Genomic DNA, 26,982 nt, shown 5'->3' with positions numbered 1-26,982 from the left:
ATTAAGAATATGCTATAACAATGTACTAAAAACAACAGTGGTATCAGGAAATTCAAAAAAAAAAAACTGTGATGGACCAGAAATGTGTCCAACTGAATTAGGGCACTCAAGAGGTGACATCTCGAAAGGGGAGAAACGATCACGACCCCAGAATCTTGCCATAGGCATCCTCCACCTCCTTGGCGATCCCCAACAGCGTAACAATGATAATCTGGTGCGTCACATTAGGCAGCTTATCACGCTGCAACCCAATCCACTCCAACGGTGGCGTAGCCTCTCCCATATCCCGCAGTTGTGGCGTCTCAATAATCGGCGGCTCTAGCGCAGTATAGGTATACCTAGACTTGGGCATATTGACAACCGCAGTAATCTTCTCCTGCTTCTCAGAGCTCGCACCACTCCCTTCACCACCACTACCCGGTCCACCAGTAATGCGCACCGCAGACGGCGGCAAAGGCTTACCAAGTCTCGACGCGAGCGCCCGCGAGTGCGCCTCCCACATATCACGGATGAAGCTGATGCGCGAGTAGTTCCATCCGACATCAACTTTGCCCTCGAACGTGCTGCGGAAAATGTAGTCGATCTGGTGGGTTCCTGGAGCCTGCCAGGTTTCCATGCTCGCGACTAGTCGTGGCACTTTGAGAATTGTTCCGCCGCGGGATGCGGCGGCTAGCTCAGAGATCTCGTCAACGGAGAGCTCGTCAAGTTGCGCGGATGTGGGTCGTGTTATGCCTGATAGTGCTACGCGAAGCTGGCCCAGTGTTAGGCCTAGGGCGCTGTGGATTTTGTTGGATTCGAGAGAAACGCCGAAGCAGGCTTCGGCGTCGTGGGCTTCTACCTTGAAGATTTGGTTGTCGAAGAATGAGCTGGGGAATGCTCCCAGGTTGACGTGGCGGATCTTCACGACGACTCCGGTGTGTAGAGAGATGGGTGCTTTTTCGGGCCGGTGGTCGTCCTCCTTTGCGAGATCCTTGGCGCTGACATCGAGGGGCTCGGCGAGGACAGAAGATTTCCGACGGAGGTATCTTTCTACCTCACGCAATGATGCTTTGTAGGCTATTTGGACGTCTTGGATCAAGCGCTGCCACGCCTGGAATAGCGCCAATGTTTGTGATGCTGTTAGAGATGTACAGAATAGCTGGAGTTTTTCGCCTTCTAGGATGCTGAAAAGTCGCTGGCTCTGAGCGCCGGATGTGTTTCGAACATTGTACATCAAGAAGTTTAGCATGGAGATCTGTGCAACCAAGAACGGCTGGTAGTCGAATGACACCTTGGCTTGAAGGTGATGGAAGGCAATCGTGGCTTGAATCAACGGTGTGTGTCCTGTCTCATCGGAAATCTCAGGCCATTCGATGGAGGTATGGATTTTCAGCTTTCCAAGTTCGACAATTCCACTCATACGACCCTTACCCTCGATCGCAACCGAGCCGAAACTGATACACATCTTCTGTTCATTGTCGGAAGTCTTGCTGGTAGACACCCACAGATCAATGATGGCAAATTGTGCTTTGCCTAGGGTCGATCCCAAATCAAGTTGAATTTCAACCTCCTCAATCGCGATCGTGGTGTTCGACGGGAAAGCGGACGCCGACGCAACCTGTTGGTATCGCTGCACGATGTAGGTTTGCGTTTCGGACGGCTCTGGCTGGACAGTCTCACCCGAGTTGGTTTCATTGTCAGATGGAAGCCAGATCTCCTTAAATAGCAAAAAGTCTTGAACTTGCTTGGCATTAACTGCGACCTTCATTGGACTGACGCGCAAAATAGCCGACATTCCGTTCATTCGGCCAAGGTGCTTGCTGTTCATCAAGGACAGCACCATGGACTTGACCTCGAAGCTTGCAGTTGATTCATTCGAGTATACATGCTTTACAGATGCTTCTAGGCTGTTGAAAGCCAAAGAGAGGGCAAGGAACCGGCCCTGCTCTGACGATAGGACCGTGTTGACAGTCACGTAGACACTCTCAAATTTTGCAGTAGCCGCGACTCTTGCAATTGGCTGGCAGCTTAAGCTAAACTCCTGTTTCCAAAACAGCAGTCCCAGATTTACCTTGCATCGACCAAGAATGCTGGTTGGGTCGGCAGCATTAAAAGGCTTCTCCTGCATTGGTTTCTGGGACTGCAACTTCGCTGCTGCAGATAACCTTCGTGACTGGCTCTGCTGGTTGCCCATGATCTCCTTGACCGTGGCGGTCATTTGCTTAACAAGGGGAACAAGGGTTGGGTACAATGTATTCGTCGAAGGGTCGACCTTCAACTCCGCATTCAATGCGGGATCATCGGTACCGTTGTCCTCGAATTGGACTTTGAGTGCCACTCCCGGTGCCCGGAGAGTTGCTGTAGTCGCTGCATCACCTTGGACATATTGACCATATTTTGCGTCTGATAGCCGGCTACCCTTCCATGTGGCCGCTAACAATGTCTGGTGGTCCTGGCAAATTTTTCCTTGAAGCGTGACTGTAGCGCCCGCAAAGTCAACATCGACGAGGAGAGAGCGCAGTCGTCTGTTGCCGAAAAGGCTGCCATTTTTGTTGGGATTGGTATTTTCGGGAGAGTGTGCTCTGGTTGCCCAAACAGCCTTGCCGCCACGAAGAGCCTCGCTTGCAGTAGCAATTGAGTCTTGTATCATACTAGCCGGAATGATAAATTCCGATGTGGCGCGTATGTCGAGAGATTTGCCAGCTGCTTGTAGAGCAAGCCATACTTCCTTCCCTTTGGAGGAATACGCCACGTTGAAGACCAGCTCTGGCATAAGAGCTGAATTGAGCGAGCGCTTTCCTCTGTCCGCCCCGAGTGGTACCATCTGAAGCTGCATGTTTTCGATTCGGAGTTTTGCTGCGTTCTTTTTCTTGTTGGATAGTTCAACTTGCTGGATTAAAAAGACCAAGTCCTCGGGCTGTCGACCAGATTTGTTGTGCATCGTGGCCATGTTCCAAGCAATTTGAATAGTCCGGAATTGTAAGGAGTAAAGAGCGTTGAGAAATGTTTCCGGGGTGGAATTGTCATTGACGTGGATTTCGGGGACATCGGTGGCTCCGTCTTTTGTGTCGATGTGGCCACCATGTCTCAATTTTCTAAGACGTTTGACTTCATGGGAAAGGTCTAGAGTCTTGATACGCTCTTGTGTATAGACGGCAATGTCAACCACCAGGGCTGCTGTCTCGGCGAACAGTTCGATATCGAACCTGTTGCTGGTGAAATGGTAGGCTCTGGTGATCTCACCATTTTCACGGACCACAGAGGTTCCTTGAAGCTTCACTCCAGCAGAGAAACCGCCATATGATTGACTGTTGACTTTCTCTTGTCTTCGGAGCTCAAATATAATTTGAGGGGCATCGATACTGAATTCGGGATGCTGCATGGCGTATCCCCGATCGAGTCCATTTTGAAGTCGCATACGCATCATCCCGAGGCTAAAGATCATCTCCGCAGAGTAATCTTTGCTATTAAGGCCAGGTGCAATGGCATGAATCTCGCATCCAGCCATTGTGAAACGGCATTTGTAGAGGATCTCTTGTCCACCAGATGTTGATTTGGGAGATGGGGATAATCTCTGTATCGACTGCACGTCTTTCAAGTGTGACTGAAGGACATCTAAATTTTGCTTGATATCACAAATCAAATGGGAAACATCAGGTCCTTTCAAAACTGCCAGGAGACTGCGCACAGCACTGGTTTCGAGGCGAATGAGTTCAATCGTAACATCAACCTCCACTTCCTTGCGCCCTGGCAAGAGGTTTGCAAGGATTCGCCCGTTTACGGGAGGTATTTCCAGCGTTGACAAAATATTGAATTTGTCGCCTTCGCCAGATACGAACATGTGCGAGTTCTTCTTAACGTCAAAGTCAACCTCTATCTTGAATGCCTCTACGGGCATCACTGACATGCGAGCGACCTCCCCTGACACAAGGTAGTTCAAAGATGGCAAAAGGCTAAACGTCAACCGATAGTCTTCTAAGAACATTGCCACATGGAAGGTGTAACGGGTGGGTTTGTTCGGCGAGAAGCACTGATCTGATTCCAGCTTTGGCACTTTAACAACATCCACAAGTTGTCGGATGTATCTGACTTCATCCGCGATGAGTCTATCTGCTGTGTGTGCTAAGCTGACAGGATCTTCTTTCATGTCATAACGAAGCTTCCTGCAGGAAGCAGCGAGCTTCCAACGGTGTCTGCACTCGTCGCCATCTTCATCTGATGCAAGTGAAAGGTACATATATGGATCAGCGATTCTTGACAACATCAGAGTCGCAGATTGACTTTGGAGCTCAGATGAACATCCTTCAGCACAAAATAATGCCGTGAAGACTTCGTCTTCTGACTTTTTAGCACCAAGCGACCTGTGAACGATCGATCCCCGGAGAGCTTTCGCTATCAAAGCAAGCTTGACATTGATACCGTCGAGAGTGATGGAACCGAAATCAGTACCAAACATAAATTGCAGCTCGGTCGGTGTCTTCTCTTGAGCCTTGTCACTTGAGACATGGCCCGGCGAGGATTCAAGTGTGATATTCGACATTACCTTGATCACCCCTTCAACAAGGTCCAGAATTTCCCAGCGCAATCTCAGGGCTGATGATCCACAATAAGACTGCAGGGTGATGAGCCTCTTGCTCAGCCCCTCTGCAACTTCAAGCGAGTCTGGAGAAAATGACGCAACAGTGGATAAATTCCCTATGATCAAATCACTCTCCCTCGGACCAGGATCCATGGAAAATCGGAATGTTTGGATAGTGGAGGATAGGAACATTGAAGGCTGAGAAGTCTGCCGTTCAGCAGCATGCGGCCAAACACGGCGCATGACATAGCTTTTGACAACATGTGCCAGGTCCCAAGCTCGCCAGTGGTCAAATCCGGATAATACTGCCTCTTTGGCATTCGCCGGCAGAGGAAAGTTTTCACACAAGCATTTCTGCTCTAACTCACGCTTGTGATGAGCAGGCAGGCCTTCGTAAATTTTGCGAATGCGAGATAGGATTTTCCATGAGTCATGCTGCCGCAGATGATTCGTAGAAACCCTGAGGACGTAAGATATGCGCGCAAGGAAGATTGGATCCGGTATATCAGTAGCTGATTGGGTGAGTGAGTATAGGAGGTACTGTAGGCGCTTCTCGCTGGACGTTGAAAGCTGTTGAAAGGATGACGCGACAGCATCAAACATAGTTGTCGCTCGACGAACGAGAAATGCAAGACGCTCCACAGACTTTGCTGATGTCATTGTATTAAATGTTCGCATCTGAAGATTAGAACGAACATTGGGCGAGGTCACGAGCCAGAAATTCATTTCTTCCATGTGAGAGTTGAACACGGCTTTTTCGTGGAAAGAATCTGCTCGACTACCCTCGATGTGAATTGAGACGTGCTCCGCCGCCGCATGAACCGTCACACCTTGTTTGAGACCTTCAAGCAAATCACCTTTCTGACGTTCAACCTTTCTTCGGAACTCAGTATGCAGACGACGGATCTCGATACTGTATTCGTCTCGAAACTCGATCTGTTTGTTGTTGGGAGCCTCAGAGAGATCAACCAGTCGCAATTGTATGGAGGGAACACGAAGAGCGACAGCTATTGAAATTTTCGGTTGGCTCATGGCTTTGTCGTAGCCAACGATGTTCGACACCACATCCTTTTGAAGCGAGTCAATAATTCGCGTAGGATTCTTTGGTTCCAGTCCATCTAGTAAGGTAGCTAGACTTTGAAGGAATTTGGGGGTACAAAACCCTCGAATACCAAGCGGGACGTCACACGCAAGATTTGTGTATTTCGTTTGATCGTCATCAAATGTGAGAAACACGGACTTGTAATTCATTGCAGAGTCCTCACCCCTTGTATCGTCTTCATCTGTAAATGATGACGGAAGATCAGATGTATCCACATGAAGCTTGTAGTACGAAAAATGTGGCATTATCCACGGGTTTGCGTCTCTAGTCGCGGAAGACGAGGATACCCCTATACGAGGCCCGGAGTTTAGTCCATCTCTTGAACGGTCGGTTCTTGAGACACACGCGCTCGATCCTCGGGTAGGCATAAACTGCCGTAATTTAGACACATGATCCGAGGCTGCTCTGGGGCTGTTGGCAGTGTGTATCCGGACACTTTTCATACTTGATTCTTCTGACTGGACAAGAAAGCTCCTGGAGCTTCCAGTGGGATGGGGTCGTGAAGCACCATGACAAGGTATTGCATGAACATAGTTACTCCTCCCATCAACAGGCTCAGGCATTGAAGGTATGGCCATGGTTGGGGGGAATAAGTCGTCTTCAGGAGCAAGCGTTGAAGCCGGGCCAGTCTCCTCCCAGTCTAAAAGCAACCACTGTGCCCTGTGAGTCCGCTGATCATGAATTTTAACATGCTCTTGCTGAAGTCGTCGACTTTCGGCAATGTCAGATTTACGCAAAGCCATCTTCAGTGCAAGTGTGAGTTGGAAAAGACCTATGGGGGAGATCGTTTCTCCTGCTGATGGATTGTGTTGAGAGACAGATTGGCGATCAACAGCAGCGATCGAGATATCTGGAACGAGAAGGCTCATGCGTTTCGAAAACTTGGTGTTTGCCCAATCGTTAAAGTTCACGCTCAAGGGCCGTGTGCTCAAAATCAAAGCTGTATGATCTAGTAGCACGGAAACATGAATTGAGTCAATCTTGGCTCTCAAGAAAGTCACGTCAAATAGAGGCTCCGCGAACAGCATTGGCAACGCATTTTCCTCGTTGTCAAATGAGAAATCAAAAGACTTCAAAGATGAAGCTAAGCAGGCCAAGAACTCGGTGGAGCATTCTCCGACAATTCTACCGACCTCAAAATCCCAATTACAAACGTAGGTTGGTTCAAGCGGAGGCAACCCAAACAGACGATGGCCGTAGATCGAGATTCCATCGATGAACAGCTGAGGGCTAGAGATAGTGGAAGGGTCATCCGGCTGGGTGGTCTCCAAATCAATTTTCAGCGGGGTTATGGAAAATTGTAAATCCATATAGTAGTTGGTGAAGCGCAAGTCCGCTTCGAGTGAGGCTGCGCTAAGTCCCATGCACTTTGAGTGATCATAGATATTCACAGGAAGCAAAGCACGGGGGCCTTCAAACGTAACACGCACAAGCACATCCATATCATTTGACTTTCGTTTTTGGTTGATGCCGGTGGGATTTGACAGTGGCTCGTCGACATAGACCAGCTCTTGGTATTCTTCAAGTGTCTTAAAGTGCAATTCCTCACCAAAATAGTTTTCTCTGATTGTCATGAAACTCTTGATCAGAAATCCAAAAAGGTATAGGCGAGTTGAAGTTCCCACGATGTTGAGCATCAGTGTGTCAGTCAGTTCCGGGGATAATGACTGGTAATAGTTATAGGAGCCATCTATGAACAAATTCCCGAGAGTGGCCATGGATTTTTGAGGCAAAAATTCATGCAGGGTATCCCATAGAGGGGTTGTGTAGTCCACGCCGCCTTCTTCAAGGTTGACCCTGAACTCGATGGCATTTTGTTCAGATTGGTATTTGTTCAATGGTAACATAACATTCGAAGTCAAACGCTTGCCTTTGATGACAATGAATCGGTTGTCCTCCAGATCCGAAGGATTGCTGATGATGTTTCGGTCGTTGACATTCATGTAAAGTTGGAGGTCGGAGAAATTGAGATCGATGTTGTAAATAAAAGGCACAAATGTGTAGTAGTTTGAGGGCGGCCCAGAAGCCCAGTCACTTACAAGATCTGAGAGAAGGAATATGTGATCACGAAGGAGAAATAGCTGTAGGTCCTGACTTTCGGCAGCAAATTTCCAGGAGCGAAGACTATTCCAGGAGAGTGGATTGGACAGATCGCAAGTGATCCGATGCCGAGGACATTGCCAGAGCAAGCCATGATTGATGCTGGATGATAATCTTGAATCTCGCAGGTCGATAGAGAGCTCATTGCGAAACCCTGCGCTCGATCCCACCATATCCATGGTGTAGTTGATGGTAGAGTCGGCGGCAACACAGAGGGAAAGCCACCCAAAAGGGCGAATTTCAGGGCCAAGAAAGCCTTTTTCACCTTCTTTGACTCGAGCATTCTTCTGGTCATTTGGCTTTTTGGCTCTCGATGCACCCCCAACAGCATCAGCACGACCCTTCCATTGCCAATCCTTGGAAGCCTCTCGTGTTGGAATGCGCAATGTCAATTGCTTGTTGATCTCCACACGCAACCTAAATGCCGTGCTTTGTCGCAGAACACCAGGGGCTAGTTGTTCTGTCGGCTCAGCACTGCGATAGAAGTTTGGAAAAAAAATGTTTTGCAGGCCAACCCGCTCCCTATCGGCCCATGGTCCGTAATTTATCGTACCCCCATCAATTTTAATGTCAATTCCCCATTCCGGAGAAGGAGCATGGTTGATGTTGCTATTCGTTGTTTGAGACTGAACAGTCGCCGTTGGTTGAATAATAACTCGTCCAGGGATGTCCCAGAAGTAGGCTATATTCAAGCTGGGACTCTCAACGATAGTAGAAAACCTGCCGTATTCAACAGCGTTCCATTTTTCATGCTCATCCTCGATACCCTCGTCCAGATAGCGAGAGAGGCCGGCCCAGCGGACTTCAGGAAACTCTGCCTGACTTCTCGGCATACTACTGGTGTGTCTGCCATCGATGTGGAACGATTCAACAGATGTCTGGAAGTATGGGACCAAGTCTTGAATGCTGTGCCATACTCTGCGCCTCTGGAATTGGTAATCGAAGATATTTTGCGGTTTTTTTTTCGATCCAGACTCGTTCTCTTGCACCGCACCTAGGTCTTTGGCGGTCACCGACTGGTTCTGCTTGAAGTCTGGGTTTGGTCGCATCTGAATCACTGGATTATTAAGTTGAAATGAAAAAACTTGACGATACAAATCAAGAGGGCCTGAATTGGAAGCATCGATGGTCCCCGTTCCAGTGTCGAATGTTGTTGTCAACACGGATCGGGTATGCTCATTTCCCATGACAATGGCGCCTTTCCGGCAATCCAGCTTCATAGGCAGGAGTTGTAACATGTTGGACACAGGGTCTGATAGTTCTGATTCACGAATTGTAGTGCTCTGCGACGCATCCCCACCTCCCTCATTCATGCTGCGCTCTGACATGGGTTTCATGCTTGGCCGATGGCCAGACGTATCTTCAAAATCAAAAACATTGCTTGCGTTGTCATCTTCTGCCGTCCTGCGAGACCCTGGGGGTTTTGAATTCTCCTCGTCTGGATCTACATTTTTGGTGGAGTATCCAAAGCCAGCAAGGATACTGTCATAGGCGGGAGTCCGGTTGTAGATGAACCATTCAAGGCCATAAGTATTGATAGTAATCCGGCACGGCAATTCAGTCGTCTTCGCCATGCCACCTTGCTCCCCCAGATTGTTGTCTCTTCCATCAATCGGGGATCGCGCATGTCCTTCCGTTGAGGTAGGATGAGAAAGGCCTGCCTTGCGTCGGATTCCATTCAAGTCGTTTCGCTCGACTGTACGCGTCCAATAGCGCCATGTTATGAATCCTCCATGAATAAAAATCGTCTCGTTCACGCCGTGGTACCGAATACCCTTGAAGAAGACTCTCCCACCAAGTAGGGAGACTTGAAGTGCGTTGATATCAACATATGCGCGGTAGTAGTGCCATGTGTATGCTCGAATGGCGTAAGAGATGAGGTTCGCGAAGAGTCGATTGAAGTAGAGCAAAAAGAACAGAGCGCTGTGCCGGTGATTAGCTTGATCCAGCCGTGTTGGACAGCGTAGACTTACAGAATGCAGGAGACAATCAACTCCAAGAGGAAGAACCTAAATCAATCAGTATAACAGTCATGGTCCAAGCTACTATTCCATACCAATTGAAGCTTGGATCCGGCGTTAGGAAGGCCGAAGTCAAGCTTGTACTACCCATCTCTCTCCACCCGCCAACATGGACAGCGTCGGCGCGATAGAACGCGATTGACGAGTCAAAATTGACCTCACATTCATCGACACCAAACTAGCTGGGTCAAGTATCCTGGAAGTCGCAAGGTGAGGACGTTGTTTAGGAAGCCCGAGAGCGGTGTCACGAGAAGATCGTCATCGGCCAGCACACACACCTCCTTTCCGAGCCAACATTTCTCTAGCTCGATTTGCGCCCCATTTTGGTCTTAGCCAACATGTTTTACCCCTCTTTCGACTCCGCGGAATGAGCTGGACTATCTCTGCAGGCAGATATCGGTCCCCAACCCGTGCTTGTCTCTAAGTTTCAGCAATCATGACGACCGCAGGTGGCGGAGGAACAGGCTCCAGCCTGGCACGTGCCGTTGTCATTGTCACAGGTGTCTCGGCTTTGGTTTCCTCGCTCTTGTCCTTCGTGTGAGTCTAACATCTTATGTGTATCCTAAGTCATGAGGGCGATCGTTGTAGACTTCCGGGCTAACATATTGTCTCGAACCGCAGATCCATATGGTTTCAAGCGTACGAGCTTAAACAGTCCCAATTCGAGAATCACAGCTCATCATATACATAGTAAAAACTACCGAAAACCCTTACTCCAACGCTACGTGGTCCGCATACTATTGATGTCAGTATTGGGTTGAGTATCAGTCTACGGGGCGCGGACAAAGAGCAGTGCTGATTGAGCTTAGGGTCCCGATTTATGCAGTATCATCATGGACGAGCATCATCTCGCTAAAAGCGGCTCAGTTTCTTGATCCTGTTCGCGACATCTACGAGGTATGTGAGGTCCTAGTCGACTATCAATAGGCCTATATTAACGGATAGCTTTGGTAGGCATTCACCATCTACACCTTCTTCCAGCTCCTCATCAACTTCCTCGGCGGCGAGCGGGCCGTCATTATCATGGCCCACGGCCGTCCTCCCATCTCTCATGCCTGGCCTATGAATCACTTCCTCCCCAAGGTTGACATCTCGGACCCCCACACCTTTCTCGCTGTCAAACGTGGCATCCTGCAGTATACTTGGTTGAAGCCCATTCTGGCCCTCGCCTCCATCATAATGAAGGCAAACGACACGTATGAAGAGGGCTTTATTGGGCTCGGCTCTGGGTATCTCTGGACAGGTATCATATATAATGTCAGCGTGACGATAAGTCTCTACTCTCTTGCCATGTTCTGGGTGTGTCTGCATGACGATCTCATGCCATTCCGCCCAATCCCCAAATTTCTCTGCGTCAAACTTATTATTTTTGCCTCATATTGGCAAGGCTTCTTCTTGTCTATCCTGCAGTGGCTGCGAGCGCTTGGTAATGTTGCTGGGTATACCCCCGACAACCTCGCAGCAGCCATTCAGGACAGTCTCCTTTGTTTTGAGATGCCAATATTCGCTATGGCTCACTGGTATGCATTTTCATGGCACGACTATGCGGATCCGACCATCTCAGCTGCACGCATGCCCGTAAAATATGCGCTGCGCGACGCTTTTGGTGCGCGGGACTTGGTTGAAGACACCAAGTTCACCATCCGCGGTAAGAATTACGGATACCGGGTCTTTGATTCAGGTGATAATATTATCCCGCATGAGGAGTCGGGGTCACGGGTCAAGCGAGTAATGGCCGGCATGAGGTATGAGCGTGGAGGTAAGGCAAAGTATTGGATTCCTAAACCGGGCGAAGCCAATGTTCGCACGCCTCTACTGCGCGGCGAACGCAATGAGCGCGGCCCCAGAACTGAACGGGCCAGTCAAAGCTCCAGAGAGAGATTCCGATCTTTCAGTGATATCGATGAAACCGTAATTGACAACGAGGATGAGCAACTATTCATCGCCGCTCGTTCACTGGAATTCGGAGACTGGAATGTAAGTCATGCTTATGCAGGGTGTTCGTTGTGATTTCGATGTTGATTGCGCATAGTACCCGGTTATTACCGCCAACGAGGTACCAAGGGACCAACGGCTGCCACCGTCGCGGAGAAATCAAGATTCGAACCGAGGCGCATATGTCAAAAAGGCCCGTGGGCATCGGAAAACTCGCGCATCAGATGGTGAGAGTAGGACGGGCCACAAGAAAAACTCCGATAAACTTGTCCCAGGCTCGGCGACTCCCGGTCCCTTGCGGCGCAACGTCAGCTCCACTAGTTCTAGCGGCACGCAGCGCAGCCAGCTGGTTGACCTTGTTGTGGAGAATACAGAGGCGGAGGAAGAAGATCGAGCTCAAATGCAGAGAGAGTATGGCTCTGCTCAAGTAGAGCCTGAACCTCGACGATTCTCGTAAGTTTCCAAATCAGTGGCTGACAATAGTCCTAGAGATCTTGGAGCAGAATTTCTAACCTGGTTCCAATTTCCAGAAGACCCTCCGGAGAGCCAATCGAGGAAGAGGCGGAAGCCAACTCGACACAGCCAGAGTCTGATCATCACGAAGATCGGCCCAAATGGACCTACGAGGGCTTAGAGCAGGACAATGTATGGGGTAAATAGCGCGTTCTGAGGTGTATTTTGCCTTTTGATGCATCCTGGATTATGATCACCTACCTTATTTATTCATTCACTCATTCTCGGTCCGATTTTTTTGCATCTGCGTTCTATTATACCCTCAAAAACGCAGGAGAAAAATGCGAAACGTGATGAAACTCCAGGACATTCCAAGGAAATAGAATCATCCTATCTATCTCCGTAAGCGCCCAACTTCTCATCACACCAGAAAGGTCGTTGATAGGCTTGTGACAGGGTATAGCTCAAAAGGAATAAGCACAGATGTGATAACTCCACCGGGTGTCAACGAATGGTAGTGCTTCAGCCAGCTCCGTTACCCGACGATCAATAGTGCCAAGTGCGCTGGCGCCAGGATGTGTTTCATTACTGGGCGTAGCCCCCGGTTATTAGTGCCACGATGGTATGTTTCTGGCCGAGTTGGGTAAAGCGCTCATGTTTGGGCATATAGGATGGATGTTCCCATCTCGTCTGAGGGGCTGATTTGACTGTGCAACTGGTTTGTTCCTTTCCTTTGTTTCTCTCTTTTCCTTTCCTTGAAGGGAATGGATTGATTTCTTGACGCGCTGGTCGCCATCATGCTGGCTTTGGAGAAGGCGGGGTCGTTATTCACTGGTTGGATACGCTCATGCTTGACATGTCTACCGGTTGAGCATGGTTGTCAACCCAGACAAGCCGGGAAAGGTATGTGTCCGACTACATGAAAACTCTGGAGATGACCAACTAATATACATCGCAGGCATTGAACGGGAGATGCAAGTATGCCACACTCAACCACACCTTATTCCACCCATGAAGGTGATGGTATACGATGACCTCCCCAGTCCAACTACCCATCAACATCGGAACTCACTGTCATCGTGGTTCAACGACAGCCGGAACTTGACCTCGCGAACGTCTATCCGGGCAAGCATGTCTTTGAAACGATCTTCAACCACCCCGTTGAGGATTGGTGCACCCTCGGACTTTCGCAGAGTGCAATCTTTCCACGGTCACCGGCCACAGTCTTTCCATTCTCCTCCAGCACCAACCTATCAACCATTGGACCTCCGCATTCATCGATCGGGCAATCGATTGTCGGACCTGCCTTCATTCGAAGCCTTTCAATTAAGCGAGAGCCGCAAGGGCAAGACGCCGGCGGTGCCCGCTCGTGCCCTTACGATTTCAACCGGCGTTCAAGGTCGACACAGCCAAAAGGTATCAGCAGTCTCTCGCAAGCCAGTTGGGTCCCTGAAACGCAGATCACTTGGAAACGTAGAGTCTCTTCTCGTCAAAGAGCCTGTTCATACCACTAGCACACTGGTTCCGCATTTCTCCAAAGTCACTCCCACCGCGACACCTCTTCCAGAAGCTCAGGCAGCATCTTTAGTACACAGCAGGTCAACATCGGAAGGGACCACGCTTACATCGACCACCCCACGGCCAAGTGACGCAAAGGCCATCCCATCCCGTGGGAGAATACCTTGGACTCCACCTGCATCCATGAGCCTGTACACAGAAACACCGGATATGTCCCCATCCAGAGACAGTCCTTCATCAGCCAGCCTGCGTACGATGCCGTCACAGTTCTCATTCCCACGCCGTCCCTCCATTACACTCCCTGAGAACCGAGACACACTTGATTCAATTCCCTTCCCTCTTTCCAACCGTGTAACCCAATGGATGTTTCCTACCCCTACCAAGCCCTCTACGCCCCCGAAGCAAGCCTTTCTGCACGGCATAAACGGATTTGAGTGGGAGCGAGCTCACACGTTGAGTGGCACCACAATCGCGTCAACTACCACGACCATCACCGGTGGTACAAGAGCACGAAACAATAGTTCCATCTCGAGTGCCTTCTCTAGTGCCATCACTCCCCGCGCCTCATTCCAGGTCCCCTCGTCTGCTGCACAAAAGGGTGTCGACTCTGGTGCCTGCTACCCGACCATCTTTGAGGACCACCAGCAGCACCATCCACTCTTTTCGTGTATTGAAAATGAATATACGCGGTACCATGAGTCTGGTATTGGGTTGGCGTTTTGAGTTCTTTGGATTTCCCTGAAGACTCTTTTGGTGGTTCTGGGGTTTTGATAATGAGTCACGCATCCTCTTTCTTTCCCTCTTTCGATTAAAACTTTGTGTTCTTTGTATTCTTTGGACTTGATTTAATTTCGATTGCGCGTTGGAATACCCCCGTTTCGATTATGGTTGGCTACATGGTTCCAATGTTGTTTGGGGGGGGGGGGGGGGGATTAACGTGGTACATGGCTTACGGAAGTGATTATGAATTTTCTCGCTATGCCTACGTGAGACCTAAATAGGCACAAAAAGAGTGTTCCAAGAAACATTCTAGTGAGTAGAACATTTACGCAGCAGAACGCAGAGTTCAAGATCCAGGCTGACACGCATGGCCTCTGATCATGATATCCAAGCCATCTGGAATATAAGTTCATTGTACACAATGTCTGACGCCAACTATCCTTGTAGGGTATCTCAAAACGGACAACGAAGCTGCCAGAAAGACAAAAAAAGGTACAAGTTAAAAAGAAAGAATGAGAGTCGTGTAAAACCACAAGACACAACGAAAACAAAGCTTCAGTCCGTGGTAACTATCTCCACAACGTCCGGAGCAGGTGCACTTATAGAGTCGGTTTTGCGGTGTTTTTGCATGCCCAGAATCTGCCACGTACGACCCATCATGCCATGGCCTAAGCCCTGGGGGAATTCGACAGAAGTCTTGTGAGGATGTCTGAAAACACGATCAAGTATTGCGCGTTCCTGCTTGGCAGCGGTCAAGCGGTCCTGTTCACGTTCGTGATCGACAATCTCATCGCGCCATTCTGCCCAGTGCTCAAAATTTTCGCGCTGCTGGAGTACCTGATAACGAAGACGGGTCTTGGATGGGCGCCAGACAGTGCGGCCAGCGTTGTCATTGTCGTCACTAGCTGGGGCAGCCATCGTGGACTTGAGATCGGGGACACGGGATTCTTTGGTCAGTTTGAGGAGATGAGTCATGACGTCCCGACTTTCGAGAGCAGTGCGTTGGATCTTTTCTTGTTCGGGGGTTGGTTTGGCACGTGAAAGCGGCGCATCAAGCCAGGCGTGCATGTCAGTAGATCGCTGGACAGAGTATGGGTCGAGGATGTTCGAGCGACGGTTTTCCTCGCGCAGGAAACGCACAGCTGCTTGGAGACTTTCCACCTCGGCGCGGAGAGACTCGTTCTCGTCCATAGCAGCTAAAGAAGCCTCACTCACGATGACGGCGCTGTTACCTGTGGTCGCCAGACCTGCTGTTCCAGACATGCGCTTCATTCGCTCGAGACGAGCCATGAACTCGTCTCGCTCTGATTCGGCTGTCTGAAGCTCCTTCTTTTGTTGCTCGACTGTTTTTTCGAGCTCACAACCTGCTCTCTGAGCTTCCTCGATCTTGGCTTCGAGATCTTTGACCATGGCAGCCTTCTTGCTTGCCTCTCGCATCCTAGATTCAAGATGCTCAATCTTTAGGCCCTGCTCTTCGAGGATGTTATCCTTGACTCCAAGTGCGGCTGATGCCTCGTGAATCTCATTTCTCAGTTGGCGGATTTCCTCGTCTACATCAGGAGATGTCATTTTGTTGGACTTCAATTCCGCAGCACGGGCAACCCAGGGAAATGCGGCCCTCTCAAACTCCGTTGTGCGAGACAGATCTGATGAGATGGAATCAAGCTCCTCAAATTGATCGCCTACTTCCCGCAATCTGATAAAGAGCAACGATACAGGGTCGTTACTTAGTTCCAGGGTTTCGGACGACGAGGCAAAAGACACGGCGGCCTGAGACATGCAATCCAGAATCTCTTCCGGGCTGAATGGTTCCGTGCGACCTTCATCGCTCGTGAGGACAACAAGATTCTCGCCGAGCTTTCGAGCAAACTCTGAAAGTTGCCTAGTTTCATTTTCAATCTTCTTGAAGGGTTCATCGACGTCCTTTGGAAGTGCAAGTGACCTCGAACGCAGATCATCAAGAGACCGGCTGATCTTACCCATCGCAACTTTGTATCCGCGAGCTTGAGAAGCGAAAGTGTCCAGTTTGTTCAGGGCAATCAGATTTTCCTCATCCCCTTCTGTTGCTGCAACCATCTTGGTGCTGATAATCATCTTAACGCGTGAGATTGCACCGGCGGAATGCTCAATGTACGATTGAGATAAATGGGCCCGCATACACAGCTCATCGGCAAACATCTCCAAGCTGGAAGGAAGAAGAGACTCGGAAAGATGTGCGAGGAGAGCGATAGACCGCTGCAATTCCACTGCAAACTTTGCAAGATTAATCTCGTCCTTTTTCATAGGCTCGATCCAGAAGTTCAGCATGCGCTCCACTGGCTCCATTTCGAACATTGCGACCTTGATGCTGCCAAATTGCTCTGGCGAGCAAGCAGTGATGTAGTTCACAAACCGGTCACACACATTTGATATCCACATAAGATTCTCCAAAACCACATGAGCTTGGAAAAGTTCTTCGTTGGAGACCACTGAGTGCTCAGATCCCTTTTCTTGGAGAGTGCTGCTCATAACATTGGCTTTAAATGCGACACGCTTGAATCGAAGTAAAGCCTGAATAGAGTTCTTTTCCTCTTCGAAGTACTCCGGAAGATAGAGTTTGATCATTGAAAGATGCTGTGCATTTTCCTCAAACTCCATACGGTTCAGTTCGACATCGATAGATTTAGCCAGGGCCTTTGATTGGTTGGCCTGTAGTTTCATGTTCAAATCCTGCATCTGGCGGTGGCGCATTGCATTTTCGGTGGTCTCTGCCTCTGAAACTTGCTTGGTTGTGCGCATATCATCCAAATCACACTGCAGGCTCGTCACCAAATCCCTGAAACGGGTTAACGTGTATTCAAGGTCTTCGATAACTTCGTCCTGTTGTGTGATCTTTCGGCATAGGTCGCTAAACACACCCTCTCGGTATTCAATTTCTTCTTGAAGTTGCTTCTCATTCTCGACATGAGCGTACTCCATCTCGTCACTAATCTCCTTGAGGGATTCCAAATCTTCGATGGCAGCTTTCAGCTCATTTATCTCGTCCTGGTAGCGCATATTTTTGTCTGCTAACTCTTCAATCATTTCTTCGGCCCCCAGTGCTGTCTCCAGCTGCTGTTTGAGATCATCGACATTGGTCTCAGCAACCAAGAGTCGCTCCTTCGCAGCCTCGTAATCAGCCTTGACAGCAGCGTACTCCTCAAGATCATCCTCCAATTCTTTGATCTGGGACTTGAGATCAGATTCCTGCTGTTGAGTCATATCTCTCAAACGAATGAGCGCCTCGCGGAGGCGTTCATTGGTCTTCTCCATCTGAAGCCACCCATGAGTGGTTCTATCTTCAGGAGTAATCTCCTGGCTGTATTCTTCATTCTCCTCTCGGAGAACTTCCACCTCTAATTTCAGCTCATCCAACCTAGATTGTAGCGCTGCACACTCGTGTTTGAATGCCTCCGCTGTCTCCTCTGCCATTTCACGGTCAAGGGTAGCCATTTCCATGAGCGATTCATGCTCTGCCTGCATGCGTTCCACGTCGTCAGAACGAGTCTCGAGTTCTTTTAGCTTTTTGCGGAGCTCGGTGACTTCAACTTGCTGCGGTTGATATTTGGCTTGTAGCTTCTGAATGATCGTTTCAAATTTGTCACGCTCGGCCTGGAGTTGCTCGAGAGTCTTCAACTTCTCCCTGTCATCGGCTCGTTTCTTTTCCATGACTTTGAGCTTGGCATTGAGTTCTTCAAGCTCGCGATTGAGTGCAGCACTCTGCCCTTGACGTTGAGATGCAGAGAGCGGGGCCCCATGACGCGAGGCTGCTGGCCGTGTAGCAGTCATTGACAGTCGAGAGGTCTTCTGCGCAGTGGCTCCATCTTGCGCACCCTCTCCTTCAGTGTCAGGCGACTCGGTATCAGTCTGATCTCCAGATCGCCCGCTCATAACCACATCTCCTCCATCGGATGTTTTTGTATTGCCAACTTGCCGTAGTGAAGGACGCTTTATCAACCCCGCTGTAGATAAAACAATGGTGCTTTGGGAGCCAGGTCTTAAGCTTCGGGCAATGGGTCCAGAAACCGACAGTCGCGACCCTTTGGAGGCCGCTGGTTGTGTTGGAGAAGGACCCAGTGAATTTCTGTTGCTGGGAGCCAGTCGGGGTCGATTAGAGGCCACGGTAGAGGTGCGAGAAGTACTCCCGATGAACGGGCGACCTGCATTCGTTGCGAGCTGTCTCGTTGGGGACTTCGTGGGTGACTTAAAGCGTAGAATTCTGAGTTAGCATAGTAGAAGGGGACGACTTCATAGCATACGACATACTCGGAGAGACGATCGACCGGCCACACCCTTCAGCGCCGGAGTAGGAGTGGACGCTGCATTGGTACTCTGTCGCCTCGGTGCTGTAGGAGGTAGCCCGGTTTGCTTTCGAACACCGGCGGAGATCCCGGGTTTAGGCTGCACTTTGTTACCTGCGGCGCTGGTAGCCGGTTTGGTGGTTTGTTTACTCTCCGGCTCGTGCTGGACTATCTTACCAATCACTGCGGCGCGGACAAACATGCCGTATCCTGGATCACAATCAAAATACCGTTCGCCTTGGACCGCGCCATCGTTTTTGCCGGTGGCCTCATCTAGCTCAAGGCCTATCCACTGTCCGTCCGCAAAGTGGGCGGTGCCAATGAAGCGCACTGTTGCTTGCCGTCCATCGGGTAGCTCAATCACCGTGCCTACAGATAAGGCTTGGCCTGACATGTCAAATGGATTCAAGAGCTACAATGAGCTCTTGAGCGATGACCGAGAGATTCTGGTTGTTGGGAGAACGGAAACATGGCAACTCCTGAGTTCTGCGGAGCGCGTCAAGTGATTGTCGACTGCCTGAGGCAGAAACATCTAATCTACGATGTAGATCACAGCACTCGTTGAAAAACACCGGCAATGGCGTCTTATAGTATTATCATTGCAAGCTTCAGTGTTGAACAGGGGTTTTATTCACATAATCCAAATAATTCACTGTCTAGCTAGATAAATAAGCCCATAATAATATACATTCAAGGTCGTAAACCAAAAGTCTAGGGGGAATAAACAGAAAGTGTTGTGTCCAGGTAAAGATCTAAGCACCAAAGCTTTCGGGTTGCTGTTTAAAAAAGTGCGGGAAGAGCCCTGGAAGCTCTTGAAGACTAGGTATCATGTACTTCGAAGCCGGCTGGCGTGGTATGGGTATACCTTGTTCGACGAGGTGGACTGTAGTCCATCCCCGAGCATACGCATGTACACAATTCAAGTGGGAATCATCTGGTTAAACAATATTAGCATAAAGTGTCCAAATCCGCCATATGCATGCAGTGGAAAATAACATGCCAACAAAATAACACTGATCCGTGCTGGGAGCACCGGCTTCCTTCTCCGCTTTGGCATACATATCCTGACTAGGCTTGCAGACCAACGGCAATTTTCCATAGTCACAATAGGTAACACCTTCGAACAGATCCTCGATACCGAGCAACTTCACCACGCGCTTTGCATGGGTAACATAGGCATTCGTGAGCAGCCATGGCTTCACCTTTGTTGTGTCCAGGTTCTCCAACAGTTTGCGCAGCTTGGGATCAGGCTTGAGTATATTGTCAAGTGGCAGGGCATCATCAACCTCGAAATTGAAGGCAAGTGGATCGATCTTGTGGTGGCGGGTAAGGCCTTCAATGGCTAGTCCATACTCCTTGTAGTACTTCAGGTGCAGCATGTGGGCATCTTCCGCCTTGAGATCGAGATGTTTGACAAAAAACTTATCTGGTAAGGTTGCAGTTTTGTTAGTTTAATACAGTCCAGCATGTTGTGTCAGCGCCACTTACTGATCAATGCCTGCATCTCATCGTGGATGTTGCAAGCTACGCAGATGTATGCTCCGTCAGAATTAGCTCAGAAAGAGCCGAAATCAAGGGTACTAACCTTTAGAATAGAGCTATAGGAACACATTCAAGTTAGCGACCAGAACACTAGCTTTAGGCTCTCTTGGCTTACACAATTGTCAATGTCAAAGAAGAAGACTGGCCGTGAGTCTTCGTTGGCGCCGTTGGTTGCCATTGATCTTGAATTGTGAGTTGGCAGGGGTAGATAAGAAGGCGAAAGTCTAGACAAGGTCCCAATAGGTCTAATGAGCCGACATGAAGATAGCGCAAACGATCGATGCATAGGTAAAAGAACAAGGTGAAAGTAAGACCAGCTTCCTCCTCTCGTTCCTCCGCTTTCCCACTGTCCGGACCGTCCCCGTGACCTTACCTAATCAGCTTTAGCGCCCTGACAGCCAGCATGGACTTTTTTTTAAAACATATCATTTGCTCTACCATCTAACCCTCAGAGCTCTCTCAATTGTAGATTGGACTGAGTGGATATTTGACGTGTCTTTAACGCGTTGGCAAACAGATCTGCTTTCAGTCCCTCTCATCTTGTTCTAGTTTCATCAAACCCTTTCCCTAGCTTTCCCCAGCACCATGGCCGCGACTCATGGGCCAGCAACTCACCTTCCAGCAGGTCCCATGGCTATATCAGCTCCTACACCGGAGGATGAGGTACGGGAGTACGAAAAAATCTTAACCATCAATGACCAAGTCTTCTCGGGCACTCACCCCCGACTCAATGTTCCCCAGCACCTGGTGCGCAAGTCTGGGAGAAATGCCCAAACTGTCCCTGTTCGAACTCATTTACCTAAAAACCCTGCTCCGACATCTATATTGGCAAATTCGCCTGTGGCTTCACCCACAAAACAGCCTTACAATAGCTCGCAGAGTGCCTCGGCCAGAAATGCCTTGTCTGCACCACAACTCACGCGTGTGGCTTCAAAACCTACATCTGAGATTGATCCCATCTTCTTGACCAAGTCGGATGATCTAATCAGGGCGGAACTACATTTACAAAGGCAGAGGTTGGAAAGAGCGTTGCGTGATCAAGTGGAGTTCAGGAAACAAGAGGCCAAACAGAGACCTGCGGTCCAAGACACGAAGCCCGACTTTGACGTCTCGGAGGTTTTCAAACAAGCTCTCGAAGCGGTGAAACCAGTTTCGCTGAGCGATGCATCTGAGGCCAATGGGCCTGGCGGTGCTGCCAGTGACTCTTTTGACGACAACTCATTTTACTCCAGTAGAGCTCCTGACTCGCCTCCCCAAACTGGCAGGCAACAAAAGTCATCCCCCGTTGCTATAGTTGCACCCACAGAACCTGCCACACGTGGTGCAGTAACCCATTACGCAGATGAGTTGCAGCGACTTGAAGCTCTCAATCCTCCTGGATCTGATCAGGAAATGACAGATGCTTACCTTGTTGCTGACCAGCGTCACTCCCATTCTCAGAAGCAGGCCCGCTACCACAAAGCAGAGGCTCCCGTCAGCCGGCTCCGCGATTCGCATCGGTTCGAGACTGTGGACGAACCCGAATATTCTCCACCTGCTCCAGCTGTGCCGCCAGCGGATCATCGTGAATATCCCCGTGTGTTGGAAAGCGGTGCTGGAAGAACATCTAGGCCAGATGCCAGATACATCGACCGAACCAGAGATATCCGCAAGCCCCCATCTCCCGCAAACGTGAAGGTAGTTCGAAACCACATCACATCACCAGCAGCTCCCCAGCCATCTCGAGTGTCACCTCTGGCCATTGCTAAGGTTCCTTCTGTGCAGCAACTCCGAGACGAACGATCTGAACATGGTTCTGATCAGGTGTACTCGGACCCTGACTCAGCTCGTGGTAGTCCCAATGCACCAGTCTTTCACGTCATGTCCCGAAAACGGAGGAGGCTGCGTGACGGCGATGAAGGGCCCCGCCAAACCTCGCACAGGACACAAAAAGCAGACGCTGTTGAGGCATTCATCAAAGAGGAGCCCGTTTCACCGCCACCTTTCGCCGAAGATCCTACGGTTGTTCGCAGCCGACACCCTGCAGAGCGCCCCATTTACATTGACATTGCGTCCCCTCAATACACTCCAGTTTACGAAAGTCGTGGACCACCAGTGCGAGAGCCAGTTTATGAGATTGACCCGTACCACGAGCCTCTACCAGGCGCTGGTCCCCAGCGCACGATATCTCGTATGAGCATCAGACGACCCATCCGGGAGGAAGCCGATCTTCGACGAGTCGCCAGTTCACAATATGCTCGACAATCAGACTATGCTCGTGAGTACATCGAGGCCCAGACACGCCCAGTTCGGGCGGCATCATACGTTGTGGAACGCCCTGTTCAAAGGTACTACGAAGAAGCCCCTCCTTATATGCAGCATCGTTACATTGCTGCGGATGACATGCCGCCCGCAACATATCGGGAGACTTACTACGAAGAGGCACCTCCCGCACGGATCATGGCACCCCCTCTACGTCGCATCGTGGTTGACGAGCATGGCACTCAGTATTACGAGTTGCCACAGGCACCACGACTGCAGCCGATGGCACCTCCACCGCCGCCCCCACCCCGGCCAGCCTCTCGGATGTCGAAGGATGTTTACGATGACCGAGTTCATCGCCACGTGGGCAGTGTTCGTGCGCCTTCAGTTGTGCAAGACCCCTACAGTGAACGACACTATGTGCAGGAAATGCCCCCGCCCCAGCCAGTCTACAGGCGAGTGACATCAGAATATGCTCGTCCCATAGCAGCCGATGAGAGACAAGGCTACGCTGCTCCTTTGGAAGGCCATGAACCCTACTCACGCAGCAGCAGTGTACAAGTAGCGGAGTACGTTCCTCGTCATGCAGTCTATGTTGATGAGCGTGGAGTTCCCCAGGAGAGAATAATCCGGACAGCCAGTGTTCGTCCACCACAGCCTCGCTATGAAAACTCGCATGAGGTTGTTCAGCGAGTTGGGAGCGTGCGACCAACTGGCCCAGGCCGCGCGACCAGTACATTCAGGGATAGACAACCCGCGGAATACGTTGAGAGACCGTACTACATTCGGGATCGACGATACTATGAAAATGAAGATGAAGAGGGTGATCGCCTCACGCTGGATGGCGCGAATGATACGATCCCGCGGGGCGCACACCGTTACTAGTTGCATGTGGCCCTTGATTTTTTTTTGATTTTTCGTGTTCTTCGATTTGCGCAGCATATCTTGACTTTGTATCTAGTTGTACTATTTTAGCGACTCAAACCTCAGGCAATACAATCTTGCAAGGTCCTCAAAACCGTTATCCATCGACTAAGTAGACTTTAATGTTCGACCTGTAGATTCGTATGAGATATGATCATCGATTAGAGATGTTAAGCCTAAGGCAATTAGGTCTCATTTAACGTTAAATCCTAGTTGAGTTTTTTTCTGTACCGCTTACACATTCGCTGAATCTAATATAGTTGTAGAACTCCTACGAACTAGGATTAGCGCTATCGACGTAGTTTCATGCCTCTATAATACCTTCCGCTACAGAATATCGAGTATCCTATATCTCTAGATCTTGTTTTAGAATAGGATATATATGTCACGGTGTGAACCGTAATGCTTAGTAAAAGGAAGATCACGGCACGTGATCTCCGACCTGTTTATCTGAACTTCAGTTCTAGATCCTGTTGTAGCTCTTCGAGCTACGTCTTGTATATTAGCCTGCCCCTGCCTGTACCTGCCTGTACCTGCCTGTCAATGGGAATCTGATCTGTTACGACCTGTCCCTGCCAGTCATCTCCTATCATACCGTCCTGCCAGCCCGCACCCTGACAGTACCTGCCTGTCAATGGGAATCTGATCTGTTATGACCTGTTCCTACCAGTCATCTCCTATCATACCGTCCTGCCAGCCCGCACCCTGACACTTCGCCAGTTTTATAACCACGTATACGGGTGTCACGGTGTGAACCGTAATGCTTAGTAAAAGGAAGATCACGACACGTGATCTCCGACCTGTTTATCTTGAACTTCAGTTCTAGATCCTGTTGTAGCTCTTCGAGCTACGTCTTGTATATTAGCCTGCCCCTGCCTGTACCTCCCTGTCAATGTGAATCTGATCTGTTACGACCTGTCCCTGCCAGTCATCTCCTATCATACCGTCCTGCCAGCCCGCACCCTGACAACGGGCCCCCCTAAAGTGTAGTGGTTATAGAGAAATGGGGCATAAGATTAATAGATGCCTAGCTAGATAGATGACTTTAGTATGTTTAATTTAATGGCGGGTTGGTTAAGATAAATACATTCTAAATTAACAAGTTGGTGGGGGTGTCCAGCTCGGTAGTGATATACGTTGTCATAAGTTGGTGGGGTAGAAGATTGTGTTCTTAATACACTTTGGCATTTTCGATCGTCAACGTGGGGAACGCTGTGCTCATGGAACTGGACATGGTTTTTTAATTAATTTTCGGGGGTCTTGCCGCTCAATGACGCCTATGGCTTCAGTGGCCTTTCCATCAAAATTGCTTTTTGATTAAAGAACTGCCCAGGTGATACTTCCTTACGAGAATCCCCCAATCGGCCCCCCTCTCCGAGATCACCTGGACTTGAGAGTTCCGAGCCGTGCGTTTGTCGGGTGTTGAAAATTGGTGCCTTAAAGGTCATCAAATCGCATTGGCTTTCGACTCACCTCTTTGCATGATATTTCGAGGTTTGGAGGGTTTAAACACTCTGTGGCTCATCCTCTTACCTGCACAACTCTCTAATTAACCTGTCATTTTCAACGAAGGTTGGAAAATTGAAGTATCAATTTTAGACCGAAAAAAACGGAGGAAGGAGACAGCCTTTGGCTGCTTTCACCCGGATCAGATTGAGGTAAATTTGGTTCACATGGAGTTTTCAATAAGTATAAACTCTATCATCATGTGCAAGTGAAGCATGGAGAATGGTCGTCTCGGAGATGAAGTAGGTAGTACCAACCAGAATGATAGTTGTGAGAGAAAATTTTCTCGGGCTTTCGAGAGAAAAGATTTGCAAGACGCAATCTTGCACCCGGATAGAATTATCTCATGATCGGCCAGCAGTTTCTTGCTCTTTTTGTGAGACCAAGTGTGTTCTACAGTTAGCGGCAACTTTTATCAGATCAATGTTGTACCACATGGTAAATTCCCCAACACAGTCATTCGATCTATTAATTTTAGTCATCTCTTGCAAGCATAGCATAGCAATAATCAGGACAAAATCAGGATAACTTTTGTTGGGGAGGGTTGATAGATTAACATGTACCTTGTTTCGAGGCGAAGGAGGTCACAAGAAAATCTCGAGATGATTCGCAGCCGAGGAAACGTCGCACGGATTTTTCCTTTGGTGCTGGAAAAATGAGAAGATTGTAGACTGATTTTGTCAGATCTAGAAGGTCCGCATTTAGCATTATGACAGCAGAAAGTGATCGGTTCCATCCTGGGGAGATTTGCATCTAGAACATCGTATCAGATAGGCTTTATGAGGGCGTCAAATGGGGCACCTTTTAGTCCAGTAGATTTCAGTAGATTCTGACACATGTTTATTCGAATCAGCCATTCACCTCTCACTTCAGAGTGACAATCTCTTCGTCATGGAGCTCAGTTCAATCGATCAATCATTATTTGCAAGAGGGCCTCTTGAGACATACGAAAGCCTTATATCCAAAAGTCAGGTCCCAAGGTCAAATTCCACGCATCGGGTTGAACCTGCTGCATAGCATATGTATGTGGCATCTGAATGTGTTGTCGGTGGGCACTCTATCAAGAAGGTCGGACCCCTTGGCTTTGGCCGTCATTGGGCCACTGATCGACCGAAATGGAGAGATTGTTGGTTGACAGAGAAGGATACAGAGTGGTCGAGGGTAAGTTGTAAGATGAGATGGTTTGCAGGCAAACAGAGAAATAGAAACATCAGGGTAAGTCTTGGAAAGCTCTTGCTTCGTCTGCCTCCCATAAACGGATCATATTACACACAACATTATCATAGCTACTGTCTCACCCTGCCTATTAATTTGTTTTGATATGATACAGTAAAAACGTACTCTAGTCCTACAGTTTATACATCTCTCCCATAACAGCAAACGAAAGAGTGCATTCATTGCTAGTGATTGGGTATTTTTTAGATATTGCTGTGGTAGATTTCAGGCATTGCCTTGCCTCAGAGAACAGTAAATCTGTGGCTAGATTCCAATTCGATTTTCTATACCTAGTTGCCTTGACAAGCTCGAATATATCCTGCCATCTGAGGTTCACAGTAGTGATGCTCATAGTATGAATATCTGTGGTCTTGGTTAGGATCACTACGACGGTTGAACCACTTCGTTAGAGAATGCTTCAACTTGAATGATTTTCCCGAAGACACCAGAGCTTGATGACCGTCTTCGTATCATTCCATGAACCCCAGAACGGTTGACTATATAGTTCAGGCCGCATGTTCCTGGTAGTCACGCTGATTGAACTATGTTGTACTCGCAGATCACGTAGTCAAATCAATCAATCTATGAGAGACAAGAGACTAGTAATATGTTCATTCGCCATTGCTATGATCTAGGTTTGTTTGAGGCCATTGGTGGGTGAGCGATTAGGATACATTTAGGGTCATTACTTGGAATCCTACAGCAAGCTGGAAGATTCGCGGCACAATCGATCGCTCCTCATTTTTACTCAGTAATGGTCGGTGACATACTCCACAATGCCGAAGACGTAATTGCTTTGCCACATAGTTGACAGCTAATGACGATGGT

At 49.2% G+C, this 26,982-nt stretch overlaps 6 protein-coding genes across 6 annotated transcripts; 3 read left to right on the top strand and 3 right to left on the bottom strand.

The window, feature by feature from the left end:
* Positions 1-139: 139 nt before the first annotated feature.
* Positions 140-10,078, bottom strand: Pdw03_3546 (Fermentation associated protein (Csf1), putative; the record flags this gene model as incomplete). The annotated part of the gene is made up of 5 exons (XM_066100523.1): positions 140-9,683; positions 9,734-9,769; positions 9,817-9,825; positions 9,956-9,977; positions 10,060-10,078. 5 exons carry the CDS (start codon positions 10,076-10,078, stop codon positions 140-142), a joined length of 9,630 nt encoding a protein of 3,209 aa, XP_065955923.1.
* A 139-nt stretch (positions 10,079-10,217) lies between these two features.
* Positions 10,218-12,632, top strand: Pdw03_3545 (Transmembrane protein; the record flags this gene model as incomplete). The annotated part of the gene is made up of 9 exons (XM_066100522.1): positions 10,218-10,318; positions 10,403-10,420; positions 10,473-10,526; positions 10,591-10,678; positions 10,736-11,758; positions 11,814-12,169; positions 12,247-12,361; positions 12,504-12,571; positions 12,626-12,632. The coding sequence occupies 9 exons, from the start codon at positions 10,218-10,220 to the stop codon at positions 12,630-12,632; spliced, it is 1,830 nt and encodes a 609-aa protein (XP_065955922.1).
* A 334-nt stretch (positions 12,633-12,966) lies between these two features.
* Pdw03_3544 (uncharacterized protein) lies at positions 12,967-14,410 on the top strand (the record flags this gene model as incomplete). Its single annotated transcript, XM_014676587.2, has 2 exons — positions 12,967-13,072; positions 13,128-14,410. The coding sequence occupies 2 exons, from the start codon at positions 12,967-12,969 to the stop codon at positions 14,408-14,410; spliced, it is 1,389 nt and encodes a 462-aa protein (XP_014532073.2).
* A 552-nt stretch (positions 14,411-14,962) lies between these two features.
* Pdw03_3543 (Dynactin, putative) lies at positions 14,963-19,120 on the bottom strand (the record flags this gene model as incomplete). Its single annotated transcript, XM_066100521.1, has 3 exons — positions 14,963-18,628; positions 18,692-18,840; positions 18,904-19,120. 3 exons carry the CDS (start codon positions 19,118-19,120, stop codon positions 14,963-14,965), a joined length of 4,032 nt encoding a protein of 1,343 aa, XP_065955921.1.
* Positions 19,121-19,478: 358 nt separating this feature from the next.
* Positions 19,479-20,446, bottom strand: Pdw03_3542 (Haloacid dehalogenase-like hydrolase; the record flags this gene model as incomplete). Its single annotated transcript, XM_066100520.1, has 5 exons — positions 19,479-19,660; positions 19,727-20,152; positions 20,215-20,250; positions 20,312-20,324; positions 20,384-20,446. The coding sequence occupies 5 exons, from the start codon at positions 20,444-20,446 to the stop codon at positions 19,479-19,481; spliced, it is 720 nt and encodes a 239-aa protein (XP_065955920.1).
* Positions 20,447-20,853: 407 nt separating this feature from the next.
* Pdw03_3541 (putative efflux pump antibiotic resistance) lies at positions 20,854-23,394 on the top strand (the record flags this gene model as incomplete). Its single annotated transcript, XM_066100519.1, has 2 exons — positions 20,854-21,945; positions 22,033-23,394. 2 exons carry the CDS (start codon positions 20,854-20,856, stop codon positions 23,392-23,394), a joined length of 2,454 nt encoding a protein of 817 aa, XP_065955919.1.
* Between the last annotated feature and the right edge of the window lie 3,588 nt (positions 23,395-26,982).

The sequence above is a fragment of the Penicillium digitatum genome, chromosome 1, assembly GCF_016767815.1.
Source record: "Penicillium digitatum chromosome 1, complete sequence".
In the NCBI taxonomy this organism is placed as follows: Eukaryota; Fungi; Ascomycota; class Eurotiomycetes; order Eurotiales; family Aspergillaceae; genus Penicillium; species Penicillium digitatum.
The sequence above is the reverse complement of the archived record's forward strand: the minus strand, read 5'-3'. Positions and strand labels throughout refer to the sequence as shown.